The 18,458-nt window shown below is 35.1% G+C and overlaps 1 protein-coding gene across 2 annotated transcripts; it reads right to left on the minus strand.

The window, feature by feature from the left end:
* Window positions 1–484: 484 nt before the first annotated feature.
* On the minus strand, window positions 485–18,190 carry LOC103491012 (proteasome activator subunit 4). Of its 2 annotated transcripts, none has more exons than XM_008450794.3 (35): window positions 17,724–18,190; window positions 16,540–16,642; window positions 16,339–16,451; window positions 15,627–15,749; window positions 14,826–14,927; window positions 14,573–14,738; window positions 13,619–13,735; window positions 13,469–13,536; window positions 13,270–13,365; window positions 12,973–13,189; window positions 12,330–12,563; window positions 12,126–12,253; window positions 11,906–12,023; window positions 11,447–11,647; window positions 11,221–11,376; window positions 11,025–11,101; window positions 10,715–10,926; window positions 10,193–10,406; window positions 10,034–10,113; window positions 9,792–9,909; window positions 9,493–9,663; window positions 6,702–6,870; window positions 6,579–6,622; window positions 6,458–6,500; window positions 6,199–6,344; window positions 5,937–6,028; window positions 4,948–5,846; window positions 3,145–3,399; window positions 2,972–3,067; window positions 2,461–2,639; window positions 2,161–2,242; window positions 1,883–2,007; window positions 1,325–1,417; window positions 787–940; window positions 485–709 (listed from the first exon to the last, which is right to left on the minus strand). In XM_008450794.3, the coding sequence occupies exons 1-35, from the start codon at window positions 17,882–17,884 to the stop codon at window positions 668–670; spliced, it is 5,394 nt and encodes a 1,797-aa protein (XP_008449016.1). In that variant the 5' UTR covers window positions 17,885–18,190; the 3' UTR covers window positions 485–667. The 2 variants fall into 2 exon arrangements, with proteins under 2 accessions (XP_008449016.1, XP_008449015.1); XM_008450793.3 differs by having other exon boundaries at window positions 13,267–13,365.
* Between the last annotated feature and the right edge of the window lie 268 nt (window positions 18,191–18,458).

The following is an 18,458-nucleotide window of genomic DNA, read 5'->3' on the forward strand; positions in this document are numbered from 1 at the left end:
ATGAGAGAATAGTAGTATACTGAATAAAATTGGTTTTCGTTCTAATATAGATGATGAAGTTGATAAAGTCAGTAAAAATGAGAATGAGAGAATGATTCTTGCTCCCTCCCTTTGATCCTCTTTGGATACTCAATTACTTTCATTTAAACTTCTTTAGAAGAAAAAGAGAAATACAAAACAACAGTGAACCCACTTCTTACAATACTGCTAATACAAACTTGACTCATACTTCTACAAGATTACTTCATTTACTACTTGTTGAGACTTTCTAATTCCAAAAATTTATGTATTTTTTTTTAAATGTAATAATTCCAAGATGTGAGATCAGAGTTCAATCCTTAAGAGAGAAAATTCATGTCAATTACTTATGAGCAAATTTGTGTTGAAACAATAGAAAGATGTGGTTAAGAACATTCCTTTTGGACAATAGTAAATTATTTTAAGTACCAAAAGAAAGCTTTAATTTAGATGAAGGCAGTAGGGATCTTGGCACTTCATTTCCTCATTAAATTCTATGAGCCTCAAACAATGCAAATGCAACACTTTGTACCGATGCAGCTCAATATTATGCATTACAACAGAATATTATCAATAATGTTTATACAAGAATATCAACTGACTACTTTCTTTTAACTTTATCTTTTCCTCCAAATTTTACACTATTTGTTCAAGCAAAGTATGATGATGAAGAGGATGTATCTGCCAGAATCTGCAGAACAAAAGAACAACGGTTTAGACAAAGTTTGATCATCTATATCAAAGCATACGATAGGAAGCTAAACCCACCTCCAGTTGCTCTTCACTAAATGAATCTTTCTGAATGTTCCAAGTATCAGCATGAGTCCTTCGAAACTCTGCAATAGCTTTTGTTACAGTAACTTTCACAGGTGATGGCTCCACGCTGAACCGAGCAAGCAGCGTAACACACTCTGGCAGCCAACTAAAATAGTAGATACAGGAAATGGGGTATGAATTTGTTGTTCAAATAGTTCATCAGATGGTTCAACTAGCAAAACTCACCATATTAATCCCAGAGAAGATCCATACAAATCATATTTCATGATGAACTTCCCAGAAAGGAAACCTAAACTTAAGCTTTTCAGGCTGTCTCATGGATGTGCTAAGCTAAGTTGAATAATCATTTATCTTAGATAACTTGGAATAAGCAAACATATCTAGCATGGAGAGGAGTTGAATTAAAGAGGATAACTATAATAGAAAATGCTTGCTATATTGGTTATCATGCTCGGCCATATTGGTTATAAACTATTTTCATGGAGAAAAAAAACAGAAGAAAGAATATGTCAAGAATGAGTAAACATACCCCGGCATATCATAAGGAGCTGACAAGACAGAAGCTACCAAAGCAAGTACGGCACCATGAACTGTAGCTAGCGACTGACCCGAACTTAAATTTCTGAAATTGATAAAATAATTTTTTTTGAAATAGTCTGCAATAAATGCAAAACAAACAGAAAATATATGTGCTAGACCTTCCATTTTCTAACATTAAATTAAAGCTATAGTAAAATATGTGGAGCATACAAGACTTGGATGCTCACACTAGTTATCTTCCATTCATCCTAATGAAAGCTTTGAAAGCAAGAATAACGTATTCATTCTCATTTCACTTCACATGTCTCCCATAAAACTAAAATATATAGTTATATACATGCTCGACTCATTACTATGAACGCTATTGCAAATTTGAAACCACATACTTAATGGAGTCGATGGCGTGGCAAGAATAAGACATTGATTCACATTTCTCAGTTCTATTCATAAATGGTTATGTTTTTAACTACAAAAGTAATCTATAATCTAAAAAGTAATCAATGATCTTTTAGATTATAGATTAGATGACATGGGACTTAAGATTAACCTTTTTCTTCTCTTTCCTTGAAGATTATTTGCTTCTCTGCATGCTCGCTCACGGAAATCTCTAGCTAGATCTTCGTCCCCACCCCTCATAAGGCCTGCTAGAACGGTTGCAGCATGCTCTCTTATCTGAAACAAAAAAAATTAGGTATCATATCAAAAGAAGATACAAATCCAGTCACCGGTCAAGGGGTCAAAGTAGCAAAATCATCTATCAGCAAACACTAACGCAATGACACACCTGCATACTTCTTGTTAATAAATAGGGAATCAGGAACATACCTCCACTTGGTTGTCAGTTAGAAGCTTCTCAACAGTTCTCCATATTTGTTGTTTCTCTGAGCTTGTGAGAATGTACGTGTGCCTGTATTTATTACCAAAAAGGTTAAGAAAAAAGTAATTCAACCGCACCACATGATATTGCCAATATCATGAGTTTATCGAATAAATCTAAGAGTAAAGAGAATGTCATCACAGAAGAGGGGACAATGAGTTCGTGGTCTTATTTCCAACCGCAACTAATTTAAAGAACAGAGGCACTGCTTGGAAGTCAAGTTAGTGTACAGCCAACTAATAGTGTACCTGTACATGAATGATCGAATATATGTCAAGGTAGCAGATCTCGTTCTCCAGATAGAATCACCAGCTGAAGAGAGAATTACAGATATAACCTTCTGCAGGTGGGGCTCCCAGAAGACCCTCCATTTAAGCAATCCAAAAGCTGCCTTTGCCAATGCTGACAAATCTTTATTTGATGTCTCCTTCATAACCGAAGAATAAAATAATTGTAATAATAAATAAAAATAGCGATTATGAGTTACCATATATGCAGAATTACCCTTTTAGCCATGCTGTAATAAACCATGTAAGTTAGCAAAAAGACCCAAGAAACAAAATGCAGGCTTCCCTTTAGTCAAAAGATGTACACTGCTACTGTGTGCTATTTTACTAGAGGATGCAGGAAAAGCGGTAAGAAGTATATCAAATCTCTCTAAATGTTAGATTCCAAAGGTTCCATTCGCTGGATTAAAATTTTGGAACTTGCAATTAAATTAATCGAGTATGTGCAATAGTGAAGTTGGGTTTTGCATACCTGCAAGGAAAGTACAGGATATAGAAGACCCACAATAACATCTAACAAATGAGAAGATCTTCCTGACTTCATTGATGATATGAGAAAATGAAATAGCTGCAAAAGTGGAAGAGATTCAATAAAATAAAATGATATATAATTAGAAGTTCAAAACAAATAACTATGATATTTACCGTTTCCATCCATTTGACATCATCTTCTGAATCAACATTTGAGTGTCCATTTTGAGCTGTGTCCAAGTTAAAAGAATGGCTTGAGCTGTGAATGTTCTTTACTGCCTGAGTAGCATGTTCGATTAAGAGCTTAACCCATCTTTCCTCTTTAAGTTCAACATTATCATCTTCAAGTGAATGATCGTGAGGATGAGATGTGCAAAGTCTAATGTTTGAGCAAACAACAGAAAGAGTCACACCTATTGCTTCCCTTACCTTTTCAAGAAAACAACACGAAGATTAATGATAGTTGACTTCCTTTCTTTTTTCTTTTTCTTTTCTCTTTTTCCTGTATCCAACTTAACTGGTTCGATAACAAATTTCTTGTGCTCTATAAAGCACAACAACTAAAATGAAGATAAGTACCGTCAAGACAGAATTTGATGTCTTTAAAAAGTAAAATAGAGAATAAAAATCATTGAAATACATTGATTCCTAGATTCTTTGATTACTGTACAGTTCTCATGTACTTTGAGCTTTTGTCTCATTATTATTATTAATAAATGAAACTTGTTTCCCTTTAAAAAAAAATTATTGAAATAAGTCAACAAAACCAGTAACCCTATGCTTGAAATTGTGATATCAATAACAAAAATTCATTAACATTGAGGTAATCATATTAAAAAGTACTAAGTTCCAAAATCTACTATGCCGATGCACTTGTACATCAACATTTTCTTTAATCTCACTCGATGATTTTAAAGGGCAAGATAGAATAAGCACATCTTCCGAAAAATAATGATACAAAAATTTCATGTGATGCATTTTTCCATTATACTATAAAAATTACCTGTTTTAAAAAATATTTTCAAATACAAGATAGATAACTCTGCATTTTCTAATCTCAAAACTAGAAGGAAAAAAGGAAAAAAAACCAAATTGGTTCTAATGGTTTGGAGAGTTAGAATTTAGTCCTCATCATTTGATAAAAACCTTACCATACAGAAAATTAGTGAGGTGCTTGAAAAAACACTTACTATAGAGACTATTTATGAGGTTTTATCAACTGATAAGAATGAAATTCTAACTTCTAACACTGCAGGAACTGAATTCTAACTTTTTCCAACCATAGGGACAAAATTTGTGATTTAACAAAAAAGGAAGAGAAGGAATAATAGATTAGGAATTTAAGATGATCCAGGTAGGCATACTTGTTTGGACAGTTGAGTTTAAAGCCCACACCTTATGTAACCCCCCATAATTCTTCAAGATGTCTGGATTTAGAACCCTATCTCTTAATTAATTAAACAGAATAACCTCCTGACCATATAATATTTTGTGTATGAAACTCATAGAATATTAATGTGCTAGATGGATAACTACCAAGATTAGAACTGATGTCAATAAAGACATGTGTTTGAGTTTATGCTTCAGGATGGGGGCAGCCATTAATCTCAGATGGATACTACTATGATTAGAACTGATGTCATTCAAGACATCATTTGAGTTTATGCTTCAGGATAGTGGCAGAGCAAAGGAGAGGGAAAATGCCCCATCTTCGATTAAGATTTTTAGAAAAATTACGTTAAAAAAGTTGAAAATTTTCTCCCCAATTTGCCCCAAAATTTTTAGGATGGAAAGATTATATAGATACAAACACAGACACACACACACTCACACATACATATATACAGAGAAATTTTTCCCACGTATCAAAATTTCTACCTCTGCCTATTGCTTCCTCATTACTTTGGGTTTTAGAAGACATGCAAGCAAAATGAAACTGACTAGAAATATAGTTTCATAGAAGAGACACATGCTTACTTGGGAAGAAGAATGACACATATTTCCAAGTAACTCCTCAAGAAGTCTAATATGTAGGTGTATCTCGGCTGATGGCATTTTTGAAGGGGATAATTCTATAAGTGAAGCTGATAGAAAAGCATAGCGCTTAGCTACAATAGTGGTAGTTGCTGCTGCAGGCAAAGGTCTAACCAAACACTCCAAAATTTGTTGCCTTAAGAAAGGAACTCTTGTTCCATGTTTCCCTTTTCCAGTGACCGCATAACGAATGCAAGCTGCCCACTCCGGCGTAGATTCTACAGACTGTGCCAGAATAATATTCTGCAACTGAACCATAATCCAGCTTTCCCAAGCATCTAAAAGGCCATTGACATCAGAATGCAATATGCCAGCCAATGCTTCAGCAGCAACACACTGCTTAGACCTCTCGCTTGAATTTGCAAATTCTTCTAATGTACTTTTTAGTGATGATAGTACAGTGACCCCACATTCCTGTATCAACCGTTTGAAAATCCGAGCAAAATTTGGGTAAAAAGTACCACTTCCCATCAATGATATCCAACTAGGAGTGCGGGGCCATGAAGCCGAGAAGTCAAAATAAAAACGGGTAATTGATTTGTCAGCATGACTCTGGAAAGAAGAGTTTCTATGGTTTCCACCAGAGCCTGAAGCATCAGCATCAGTAATGTGAACATGAGAGAGACTGTTAAAAGTCTCGCTGAAAAATCCCTCTTCCTGAAAAATTTGTGTCAAAGCTCCTTCAAGGGATGACTTCGAATCTAATTGCATCTCCACAGGCGAGACACATTCCCCCTGAACCGCAACTTTGTAAGGTGATTCTTTCAATAATGTATTCAAGGCCGAGATTGCAAGTATTCTAGTTTGAGGGAGATGACTTTTCAAATTCATCAAGAAGTGACCTGGAAAAAGCATTTGGGATAGGAAATTCAAGAAATAGGGAAAAAAAATCATTCAGTGCATAATGTCATCACAAAAACAACTGGTCAAACCGGCAGTTTCACTGAGGATCTTTGAGGAGCTTGGATTATTCCGCGATGCCATCACCAATAGAAGTAAAACTCTGTTAGCCATCAAATTGTACCTACAAAGAAGGAAAGGAACATTTAACCAATTTTAAAATCCCACATGTCAAAGTCAGTAAAGCAATGAGTTACATCATTGCGTGCATTTGTTCCTCAACATCTGGTGAAGTGCTTGACTGATCGACCATAAACATTTCACTACATAAGTAAAGCAAAATAAGAAATTTACCTCCAGTGTAAGCTGGTAGAATCAAAATTCATTGAACTAAGCTGAGAAACCAAATCTGCAAAATCCATTTCATCTGTTTGTTTCTCGGATGTTAAGAAAATGCTCTTAGACACTCCAGAAAAGTGAATGTTAAATTTGACAAATAGCTGCAGAAAGTCACATAAGATATTACTGAAGGTTCTTCCTTGATGAGGTAGATATTATTTAAAAATAGAATAAAATCACAATTGCCATCAAATTATTTTGGAGGTTGCTATACCTCATTGATTGCTTTCTGGGCTTTCAGTGATGCATGATGGGAGCTTCAGGCAAAAAGGAGAATAAGTGAACATGGCAGATATTTAAAAGATATCGAGTGAAGGCAGGAAAAAAAAAGTTACCTTGAAAGAATTCCAAAAATAAATGATGAAAACGACTTTGAATTCTGGTACCAAAAGGAAAATATATCATGAACATTTTATTACTAATATAATCAGTTAAAAGACCTCTGTTATGATAGTTACCACTGTCATATGCTTCAGAACTGTTTGGGTGGCCAGAATTGTACAGGAACCTAGTACAGCATATTCAGGTGACTCAGCATTCTTTAAATTCTCAGAAAGAGAGAGAACACACTTCGAAATCATAGATGGCCACCTCTTTAGCAACTTTATAAGATACTTTCCAGCAAGTCTGTGCAGCAAGCCGAAATTTTAAATGAGAACTGTTAAAACACTTACAATATTACATTAGAAATCATATATAAAATTGACAAACCAAAACATGCATTGTTGACATCAATGTAAAGAACTGTCACTAACTAACATTATAATAATGGAAAAAGTAAGATACCATGTTGACTAGCAGAAAGTAATAAAAAGTTGCCAATTACCAGGGAACTCTAGAGAACTGAAATCAGCAGAAAATCTTGACAGACTTTTTGTACCATTGAAAAGTAATTAAAATCGACTAGTGTTATCATTCAAATATTGGAATTATATCTCTGGTAAAGATCCAAGAGACTCCCAATACTATGCCAATGACTAAATATACCAAAAAGAGGAACTAACTCCTAAAGTTCATATCATCCTCAATTTGATTTTCAGTTATGAAAGAGGCCCACATTCACTCCTTAGCATTCCTCTTTTGGTAGACAAGGATTCTGGAAGGCATTCAATCATCATCTGGCCTTTAAAGAGCCACCCTGTTTGCAATGTGGAAATCAGGAAATCAGGTAACAATGGCGCTTGCCAATTCCCACATACGATCAAAGAAAAAGCACCTAGCAAGAAGATCAGTAACCCCCCACCACCACAAAGTATTAGCCATTAGGGATGTATTATTTACCTGAGCCCAAAGCCTTAACTGGCAAATCTACCAAAACCGTGTTACTAGAAAGTAGTCAAGGGCTTAAAACAACTAGAAAAGTACTGTTAATGACTTAGTAAAGCTGAACCCCACGAAGTAGAATGGAAGACTCTGGCAATAATAATGCATGCAGACAAAACTAATAGACACAGTAAAGCAACAAAACCAAATACATACTGGGCTATTTAGCATTCAACCACTGATTTAAATGCCTTGCTTATACGGAAGGAATTAACTTCATATAGCCAATTTCTCAACAGGTAACTGAACATTACAGAGCTTTCTATTGGAAGTAATGATCAATCGTTGCTAGCAATAGCATTTTAAAGGTAAACTTTCATTCAATTAACATAACATCACGATTCCCTAGCTAGTGACTAGCAGAATAATTGAAGTAGCATCGGGAATAAAAGAAACTAGAGATGGTGTCTCCATACAAAAACTCAACAGAAAAGAAAAGGTATAGAAGCACCAAGTACGAAAGGATTTAACTAGCTTACATTCAACTAACAAACCACAACTCCGGAGTTGTTACATTATATCATTGGCACAGATAGGTCTCAAGTCCCTTATAAAGTGTGCCCATCAATTTAGGGGTGAAACAATTTAGTCCTGGAAAAGGAACTTTTCCCAAAACGGGGGAGACTTGATCTTTATTTAGGATCTCTATGTCAATGAGCTATCTGAGAAAGCCCTATGAAGCACTTTCTATCAAAGGCAGTTAAGGAAGGCAAGGGGGCTCATAACTGGAAAATTGTATTGAACCCCATGGACTTTGCAGGTATAGGTATTGGTAATTTGAGATCTCATAGCAAGGTTCTTCAGGCTAAATGACTTTGGCATTTTCATCATGAGACCAATACCTTGTGTTAATAGGTCTGATGTATCTTATGTTACTGTATAGCTGGGTTTTAAAAGTATTTTTAAGTGGTTGATCAACCAGCTACCTGCAAGGATACCAATTCGTTAGGAACAAAAAATCTCCTAACATCTCTACAATGGTATGATATTATCCACTTTGAGCATATACCCTCGTGTCTTTACTTTTGGTTTCACTCAAAAGACCTCATTATATTAGAAATGGTTATCCTTCCTTATCAACCCATGATCATCCCCTTATTTAACCTAAGTGGGACTTTGATCGCATTCCCACCTAACAGCAACACTGAGGATCTTTCTGTCTTCTCTCTTTTTGTTTGTTGTTCAGTTGGGATGGACAGGACACCTTTTTTTGTTTTTTATCCAGGGACACTTTTTTCTGGGAGGATAAGAAGTTGGGAAATCCTCAACGAAGAATCAGCCAGTGGCTACTAGTTTGTCTCTCCATGCCTGCACTTATTGCTGTTCGAATGTGCTTTGTTCAGCAAGGAAATGTTTGATATTTTCAACCTTCTTAGCTTGGGGAGCTTTGTTATCTTAGGGAGAGAGATGTTCACGTTTGGAACCCTAGTTCATACAAAGGGTTCTCATGTAGATCCTTTTTATTTGTTTGATTAATCATTCTCCCTCAACTGATTCAGTCTTTGCTTCATGGTGGAAGGTGAGAATGGTAATTCCAAGAAGGTTAAATTTTTTCTGGTTTGGTAGCTCCACTACAGAAGACATAACACCTTGGATAGGATCATTGTATGTTATAGTTCATTGATATTGGTCCCTTCAGAGGCAGCAGTCTTTTTTCCTTTTGATAGTAACGCCCAGAAGAATTATGAAAATACCAAATGCGTGCGTCTGGTTCTGTTCGATTTTTTTTATTATTTAAATTTTGTTGGTTATGATTCTTCAAGTAAACCGTGCAGGAAATTGGGAAATTTTACATCAAAAGGCTCACTTCTTTATAATGTACAGAAAAAGATTAAATTGTTGCATTAATATTCAAAGGATGATCATTATGATTTACACACGAACAGTTGCATGTCTAGCTACAGGGTAGAGTCTTAGAAGACTTACACACGAACATTTTCGTAACTGTGCAAAGAAAGCTGTAAGAGATCATCCACCAGAAGAATCACATGCTCTGATGGACAGAAATTTCCAGAAACTCGGTATAAATGGTAGGATGATTGTGATGATCTCCACGTACTGTGCATGTATGCTTTGTCTATAAGTGCCCACCTCGGCCTGATAATTTTTTTAAAAAAGAATAATACTTAGAATTGAAAGAGAGACTCAAGTTAAACACCAATATAATATCTAAGCACAATAACATCACCAAGTGAAATCCAAAAAAAAAAAGGGGAAAATGCTACCTTTTCTTGCCTTTAGAGCAAGTGGACATGATAAAATTTGTAGGAGGCTCAATAATAGCAGCAGATTCCAACTTCCAAGCATGCCTATGGTTGGACCATTCATCATATTCCAGACTACCTATACGAAATAAAAATCAATAGTTGTTTTATGAAGGGATACGAATCAAAGTCGGGACAAAGACAAAAACACAAAAATGTAGCCAGGACAATAAAAACAAAACTTAAACAAACATATACTTTACCATAATTTCCCAAAGCATCCATTATGCGAATAATGAGCATCAATAAACTACTGTCATCGGCTTTTTTTTCCAGCAAATACCTGCTCACCACACGAAGAAAGTGGCAATCAGCTTATTACACCATTCGAAATTGAAATAAAAATAAGATTCATTCTGTACCTGCAGGCTATATGTATAATTTCGGCAGCTTTTTCCCTTAATTTAGTGGAACCAACACTTGGACCTGATGCCCCAGCTATGAAGAAAGAATGAACAGGACTTCCAACCTTCCCATTCTTCACGGATGGAATGAAATCAGGCAAGCAAGACAAAACACCTTGCAATGAAGAATCAATGCGCAATAGAAGCACTTTCAAGTGATCTTTCTCATCTCCTGCATGATCAGATAGCAACCAGTATGGTGTTAGTACTTAGTTTCTTGCATAACCATAATCTTGGGGCAAAAAACACCAATCAAACATGTGAACGTCATGAGCTACTCGTAATCTTAATAAAAATCACATGCATTCAGATAATTTCAAGAATAACTATAATAAGGATCTCTGAAATTAGAAGACTCCTTGTTTCTTGTAATAAAAAACAAAAAAGGTCAGCGAACTCCTAAAACTATTCATATCCTTCCTGATAAAATCAATCTAGGTTTTGCAAGCACAGCTTGAGAGGAACAAGAATGTAGAGCACCTGGATCAGCTTGGATTTTGCTTTCACAAATTTTTAACAGATCATCCAAAGCTGATTGAAAATGAAGATCCAATAATTCATTTGCAAACTGAATTTCTTCGTCATTAGGAATGTGCCACTTGGGGACAACTAATGGTGACTCGTCATTTGAATAATCTTTTGTACTGATCCATTCCTCTAATGCTGAAACATCAGGATGACGTACAGTGCACCTATACCAGAAATTTCAAAGTCCAATTATTGGGAAAATGTGGAAAGAGATAAATGTAGGGAGATCAACTAGAATCCTATTGGAAAGAGACGGACATACATGTACTGATCAATAGGATAATAGAGAATCAAACTCCCTAGGAGAGACCTAAGAAGATGATCAGCAGCCCCGTTCACCTGTTATACAATCATAAGAAAAATTTTCAAAATAGACTAAACAAACTTAGTCATCAAGGAGTTTAAACTATCGTTTGAGATGATCGTTGATTATCAAGATATAGCAAGCAGACGTTGACCTTCCATGATGGAGAATCAAAACCACATGCAATAGTTTCCTTGAATTGGTCTTTATAAGGAAGTAGTGCCGGGCCTCCAAAACTGACGGCTACAGATAACATCTTCAAGTGATAGTCAATTGCAGTTTCAAGAGCTGGAGAAAGTGCTGGTTTTTCCTGAAAAGGAAATTGTTACACTTCACAGGTTATTAAATTATAGAGACAAAATGTGTGAAGCTAAAAGAACCTTGGATTTTCCTTCCCCTCCAAATCCTCTACTAGGCATTGATTTCATAGAGGACATAGCAGATGACAAAACTGGCGCAACAAGTTGAGCAACTGCCTCTTCTGGGTCAGAATGAACACATGCACAACAAAGAAGTCCAACCTCTGCAACTGCACCAGGAAGAATATTTGTCTTGACAAATTTCGAAATTTTCTTCAAGGCCTGCAAGTGATAAAAGAAATAAAATTATACCCTGTGGAAGAACAAATTTATGAGGATCAATTCCTTCATTTTGGGATGGTAGGATAAAAAGAAGGGGTAAAGAAGAGATAAACCCTTTGCCAAAGGAAGTATATGAGCAGCAATACTATATCTAAGAAATAAAGGACAGAATTCGCACCAAGGGACATAAGAACGATGGTAAAAGGTTTATTAGTTGCTCGAAAAACAAAGTTGAAGCAGTAATGATATCTATGAAACCTGAGCAAATAATGGTTTTGAAAGCCTTCCAAGCAAGATTTCAAGCATACAGTAGTAGTAAGGCCCATCGTCAACAAGAAAAGTTCCTGAAGCTGAGGATGAAAGTAGGCCCTCATTCCTGCCAAAGCAATTTTTAATGCCTGAATCTTGATTTAGCAATTAAAAATGGATTTAAGAAAATGATTTGGCCAAAAAGATAGAACTCAGTGCCATTACTTACAGAACGCTGCTGGGTTCCAGGTCCACAAGTAAGGAAAATAGGCGACATAAGAACTCATCCAACCATTCGGAAAATTGGATCATTGGAATAATAGACAGCTCATCTAAGTTATCATTCAAAGAAGCTAACTGCAAATTTAAGTTGTGATCATCAGAGGAATGACTAAGGAGAAAAAAGACAAAATGAATTTATGTTGTTACTCACATTGGAGAATAGAGAACCAATTAATTGCATGGTGGCCAACGTTTTAGGAGGGTCATTGGCATCCATACCTAGTAAGGCGTTGGAAAGTGAAACCATGAGAAGATTACCAAACTTATCATCAGCAACAGGATCAGCTGACTTTGCAGTTGAAGCTGACAAAAATGTCAGAAATAATGGACGCCCAACAAATGCTACTGACATAACAGCAGTTTTCAACTGGTGGGTAGCAGTCATCTGGACAAACAAATATGACAAGTAAACTAATCACATGTGACTAAAACACTTGCAACAAAATAAAAATCCAAACAAAATTTATTTTTACATGAGAAACCCACAAATGAACGATTAGTTGAAACCCACAACTAAAACCTATCCTTCTTTTAGTTGTCATGCATAAAAGAACTAACCACACCCAACAAAAAAGACCATGTTATCAATTACCATCAGTTTTATTCAATAGCTTTTAGTCAGATTCCTTCTAGGAAGCCAACGTACTTGGCTTGGTGTCAATAATTAGTTTTTCATCTTTGTTTTGGAAGAAACATAACTTTCAATTACTAGTCAAAACTACACAGCTCACCTACAAGACAGATTCTAAATTTAGTGATCTAAGCATTTTTTAAGAAGAGGCAATATGACTAACCGTCTCCAAGGCCATATCAAATCGATAGGCCACAAAGGGAAGAACCAAACAAGGTTCTACATAAGATAAAATAGAGGTTGCAGCTGCAACTGTTTCAGAAAGATGTTCATTTTTGCTATACTGACCACGATCAATTAACTTTAGGATTGTATTGACAAAAGATTTTCTTTCTGATGGTCCTAAATACAGCTTGTTCTGATTATTCTCATCTGCTTTCCTGGAATAACAGTATTTTATTAGAAAGCCATAATGGATAACAATATGTTTTGCTAACCAAATACTGGAAATTCTCACTGCTCTGCCTGAAGTCGTTTCCGGAAGGTAATAACCAAATGAAGCAAAAATCGCTCCAACACATAAGTCCAACGTCCACCATTAGAAGGATGATAGTATCTGTGACATAATTTTTTGTTAGAGATTTAAATGAAAAAAACAGAAAGATAAGTTTTGATAGACCTAAGAATAGCAGCAAGCTTTAAAATGACGATGAACTAACTGTTCGAGAAGGTTGACCAATTTCTCAAAGTGAAGCTGTGCTGAACTGCCAGGCTTTAGTAGATATATCTGTAATTTAAACATTGATGCACGTTTATATAGTATCTCCCGGTAAGTATCATAACATAGAGGCTTCATAAAATCAACTTACGATTGATTTTGCAATCGCTTTAGATGGGGTTCCCATCTTATTGGAAAACAAGAACCTGGTGTTTCGAGGAACATCCACAGAAAATGGATATAATGCACTACCGTTTGCCACTGGAACCTACAATTATCTCACATAAAGGATGAGTTTCTGTTTGGTGGTTGAATTTCAATTATCTCCTTTATTCAAGATAACATAAATAAATAAATAAATAATTTAATTAGATAAAATCAATGCCCATTTGATTCAACAGCAACAAACCTAAAGGTTTATTTCAAGATACAGTGTTATATATAGAAAAATGAATAAGATTCATGAAAATTTTAGAAACAACAAAAAGTTGATGTTAGTTTCATAATTGGTTTGTATTTTGCATATCACCTGTCTATCTTCACTATTGAAAAAATATAACTTAATAACTATCAAAATTATATAACAAATTAGTGAAATAAAATAAAATATGATTTCACTTGAAATAACAGAAGAACATTTATTAAGTTCATTAATTTATTTTTGAGAGAGTGAAAGTCAAACCAAACGTGTTCCAGAACTTCTAGAAATTTCAGAAAGAATTTCCTTGTCTTAATGTTTCCAAACTGTCATGTTTCAATTGCAACTCAAGTAAGCCCTAAACCTTTAAAATTTCCACAAAGGTTAAGAGAATCATTTTTTGGAATAAAAATGAACCACAAGAAAAGGTTTCTAATATGATCAACATATTAAACTTTATGAATGACTTCATAGGACAAGGTTAATGCACAACTACAACTGAGTAATAACAAACAGAATCCACCGAATGTACTTCTAAAACTGAATCCAACCAACACTCATTTAAGATGATCCTTAAATTGCAGTTCATGGAAACTCAAGTGCTCAACTACCACTTAGCAACCAACCTCGTACTTCTAACTAATACTTAACATAATCGAAGTTAACTAGCAAAGTCCACATACTCACCTCAAACATGTTTAAGAACCTAGTGAAAAGTGTAGGCAAGAAACACTCCCAGTCTATGAAACCGTAATTCTTGACAACACGAGCTATAATGGCAGCCCACTGACTGTTCCAAAACTGGCAATTTGGAATTGAGTCCCAGTACTTCATACACTCTTCAATCCAATTGCTACCATACAATGGCAAGAAGTTATAATTTGATAATTGAACTAGAAAACTACTTCAAATGAAATTCTTGCATGGGAGTACTCCTTACTGTGAAAAAAAGTCTTGGTTGTCTAGATTGGTAGGAAGAAACAGTCTGACAAAACCAGAACCCTCAAAGGATGAATTATGCCACGGATTGTCCAGCATAGATCTGCAAATTCCATCAATTAGTTGTACTGATTCTTTTTCCTCATTTTGGGGGTGGAGCTAGGAAACAACGCCATTGTATAAAAAGAATAAAATGTGCAAGGACTATGGTGAAGACGAGGGATCGATATTTTAATTATAAGAAAACGGATATTTCCATCTATGTCAAACATTCATGTCCTATCCTCATTTTAAATTGTGATAATATGTGGAAACTGTGAGGTTAAAGATCAAAACTATGACAAAAGTGACTGGTCCTTATATGATCTGTGCATCCATAATAACCAATTCTATAAATTAACCCAAGATAGAAATGAGAACACATTTTTTTTTTTTGCAACCACGTAAAAAATATAGGGACATATTCTTATTTGCATGACCAAGAATAAGCAAAAACTTCGTCATAACTGAGGGTTTCCAAGTGAAATTTTACAAGCCTCAACTATTGTATGATACTACAACTTCTAGAGTTAACCAAAACTAAATAATTAATATTTAGTGAGTTGCCACCAACTCAATCTCACCACCTTGAGCATTTAGATCTACAGCTCATCTCTTTCACCACTATGTCACTCCCTGGTACTACTTTAAGAATGTATGCGTAAAATGTAAGCAAAACAAAAATAAGAAAGCAAAAAAAATTTGTAATTAGAGTAAGCTTATAGACTAGTAGGTAACACTATAAAATAGTGCATATCACCACCTAAACTCTGCCCATATATCAGCAGCAGAACCGGCTGGGAAGAATCTTCGGCAAGATCTAACAAGAGAGGTTATTGCTTCAAAATGACGCTGCCTTAACCTCCAACCTTCAGGGCCAGTGTTTCTAATAAGAAAGAAAAAGGAACTCAGAACAGATTAGCAAGCAAATTAACCAACAAATACAAGCAGTCGAGGACATTCCACAGTCTGAAAGTAATGATGAAATCCACATTTTTTTTAAGGAACACAGCTTCCATTGAGGGAAAAAAATGAAAGATTACAAGGCAACAAAAAACCAAGCCCAAAAGACCCCAAGAGAAAGTGTTTCCAATTAAGTGAAATATTGCCTAGGAAATAATTACTAAAAGTCTTCGAAACCGAAGTCCAAAGAGAAACATGAAACCTCACCGAAGACCAAACCTCGCTCAATATCATGAACATTCAATTAGAAATGAGTGATGAAATCCACATGTACCAAATTAGAAATTAGAGAATTTAATACCAAAGAGCACGACAGTAATCTCATGAAATCTAAGACCAAGAAATATTGAAAGCCATCACTCTGAATCTAAAAAACTCACGGATAAAGCATGAGTTTTGACTAGACAGCAACAACATGAAGAGTTTGATGTAACATGAAAAATCATTTGCAAGATAATTGAACATATTACATGCTCTAATAACCATAACCGTTTCTTGCTAGGATGGCTGACCTAGTAAAATGTGTATGAACCAGAGTGTTGTACAGAGGTCGCCACTGAACTTTCAAGGAAAGCCTCTTCGAATACTTGTTTAGTATTCTGACTAGGATATTTCCCCATCTGACCTATAAAAATAAATAGAATCTTCTTTTAGGAAGGGAAAAATAAATAGACACAAGAATTATGTAACCTTTCAAATGTAAAAATTAGCACCTGTGCATACAGCTTGTCTTGTGACATGTGAAACAATTCTAACCCAATATCTACAACAGCAGCCACATCTTCCAATGATACTTCGCTTTTGGCTTTGATAAAACTGCATGATAAGCATCTAAGTAGTTACATTCATGATTCAAGACAATGAACAAAACTGAAACAAATTATTGGCAGCATCCTACATCCTAATAACATTTTGTTGGGGAAAGGGAGATGAGAAGATAAAACAGCCTACCAGAATCAAAAGGCAATAATAATTGCAGTTATACTAAAGTAAATAAGGGATGGAGAGTAGCTACAAATACTAAAGCAAGATCACTCCAAGAGAAGCAACAAAGCGAATAAAATCCAAAAAATCAAATAACATTCTAGACAGCATTTCCTAGTCTATCCTATTCATCTTAGGTCAAATTTATCGAAGTAGTCTCATTAAGTTGATATTTTTTAATAGTATTATCAGCTGAAGAGAATTGAACCAGACATGAGATACATATTCATCAAGTCAAGTTCGGCCAACTCAAGCTACTTAGAGCACCTTTTTGGAAAAAGCCATTTTCCTGAACCCATTACTTTCATCAGAACATGGTCATCTTCAAACCGTCTGATATTGCCATGTAACAGTGGTCCATCCAAGAACACAAGAAAATTGAGATCTTTGTATGAAAGAGATTTTTAAAATTAAATTAGATTATAAATTAAAAGAAAGTTCATGTTCATCATCAGTAAGAATAGAATCCGGGTGGCAGGACAGCTCCAGGCACCATGCTTAGTAAATAAATAAAATTCCTTAATTTTCGGAGACATACTAATCCTGAGTTTCCAACTCCAGGATACAGAATCCAATGAAATAGTTAAACTATCAAAAGCACGGGAAACGGGTTCTTTTAACTAAAAGCATAACCCAATTCAGATAACTGAGTTTAATCATGGTTAAAAGACTTTAAACCTTGATTAAATGATAAATCCTCCTACTATTTAATAAGCTAATCCCCAAAAGAGATGAAAAGAGGAAGAAAAAGAGAGAGAGAGAGAGAGAGAGAGGCATACAAACTTAAAGAAGTAGACAGGCAGAACAATCCCAAGTAACAGTAATTAAAAAAAATTATAAAAGAAAAGGGGAAATTAAGAACCCATTAAAAGCAACACCCGAATCAGAATCAAGGAAAAGGAGAAATACTGACAGGTCAATAACAGAGACCCATTTGAGAGTGGAATAAACAGAATCAAGATCATCAGGGCGATAAGAATCCTTGACAGAATTGACGACAAGAGCGAAAGATTCCTTCTCTTTGGTGGTATCTAGAGCAACAGGGGGTGGAAGCCAAGCATTGTAGAGATGCATTTTCACAATCAAAAACGAAGATTCAAAAGCTGAAAGAAGTCCAGATTCGGAATAATCTTATGAAATGGGTAGAATTAGTGAATGAAGGGAAGAAGGTTTTTGTGGGTTTTGTGGGAAGAAGAGAAGCTAATGAAACAGAGTGAGGAAAAGGAGCAATGTAAAATGGAATTTTGAGAAATGGGTTTTACAAATTCGGCCTTCTTGTTTCTTTTTCAACAAGAAAGTTGTGACTTCTTAGGCTTGGCTTTAGCGAAGCGTAGGAAGGAACATACACGTTGACACAGAGTCCCAGCCAAAGATGGGAGAGAGACGAAGAGGAGAGAGATAAGAAATTGACATCTTTTGTATTTATTTTTTCTTTCTTTCTTTCATATTACAAAATATCTCTCTTTTCTTTATGTAATAATTTTTGTTTTTTTTTCCCTTTTTACTTATTTGTCTTTTGGTATAATTTTAAATTTATCCTTTGTAAAAAAAATAATAACAACATTCCTTTAAACTTTGGTTTTAACTTTTAAATATTACTTCTTTCAAGAGAAAAAACTTTTAAATATTATTCGTCCTCACTCATATG

The sequence above is a fragment of the Cucumis melo genome, chromosome 6, assembly GCF_025177605.1.
Source record: "Cucumis melo cultivar AY chromosome 6, USDA_Cmelo_AY_1.0, whole genome shotgun sequence".
NCBI lineage: Eukaryota > Viridiplantae > Streptophyta > Magnoliopsida > Cucurbitales > Cucurbitaceae > Cucumis > Cucumis melo.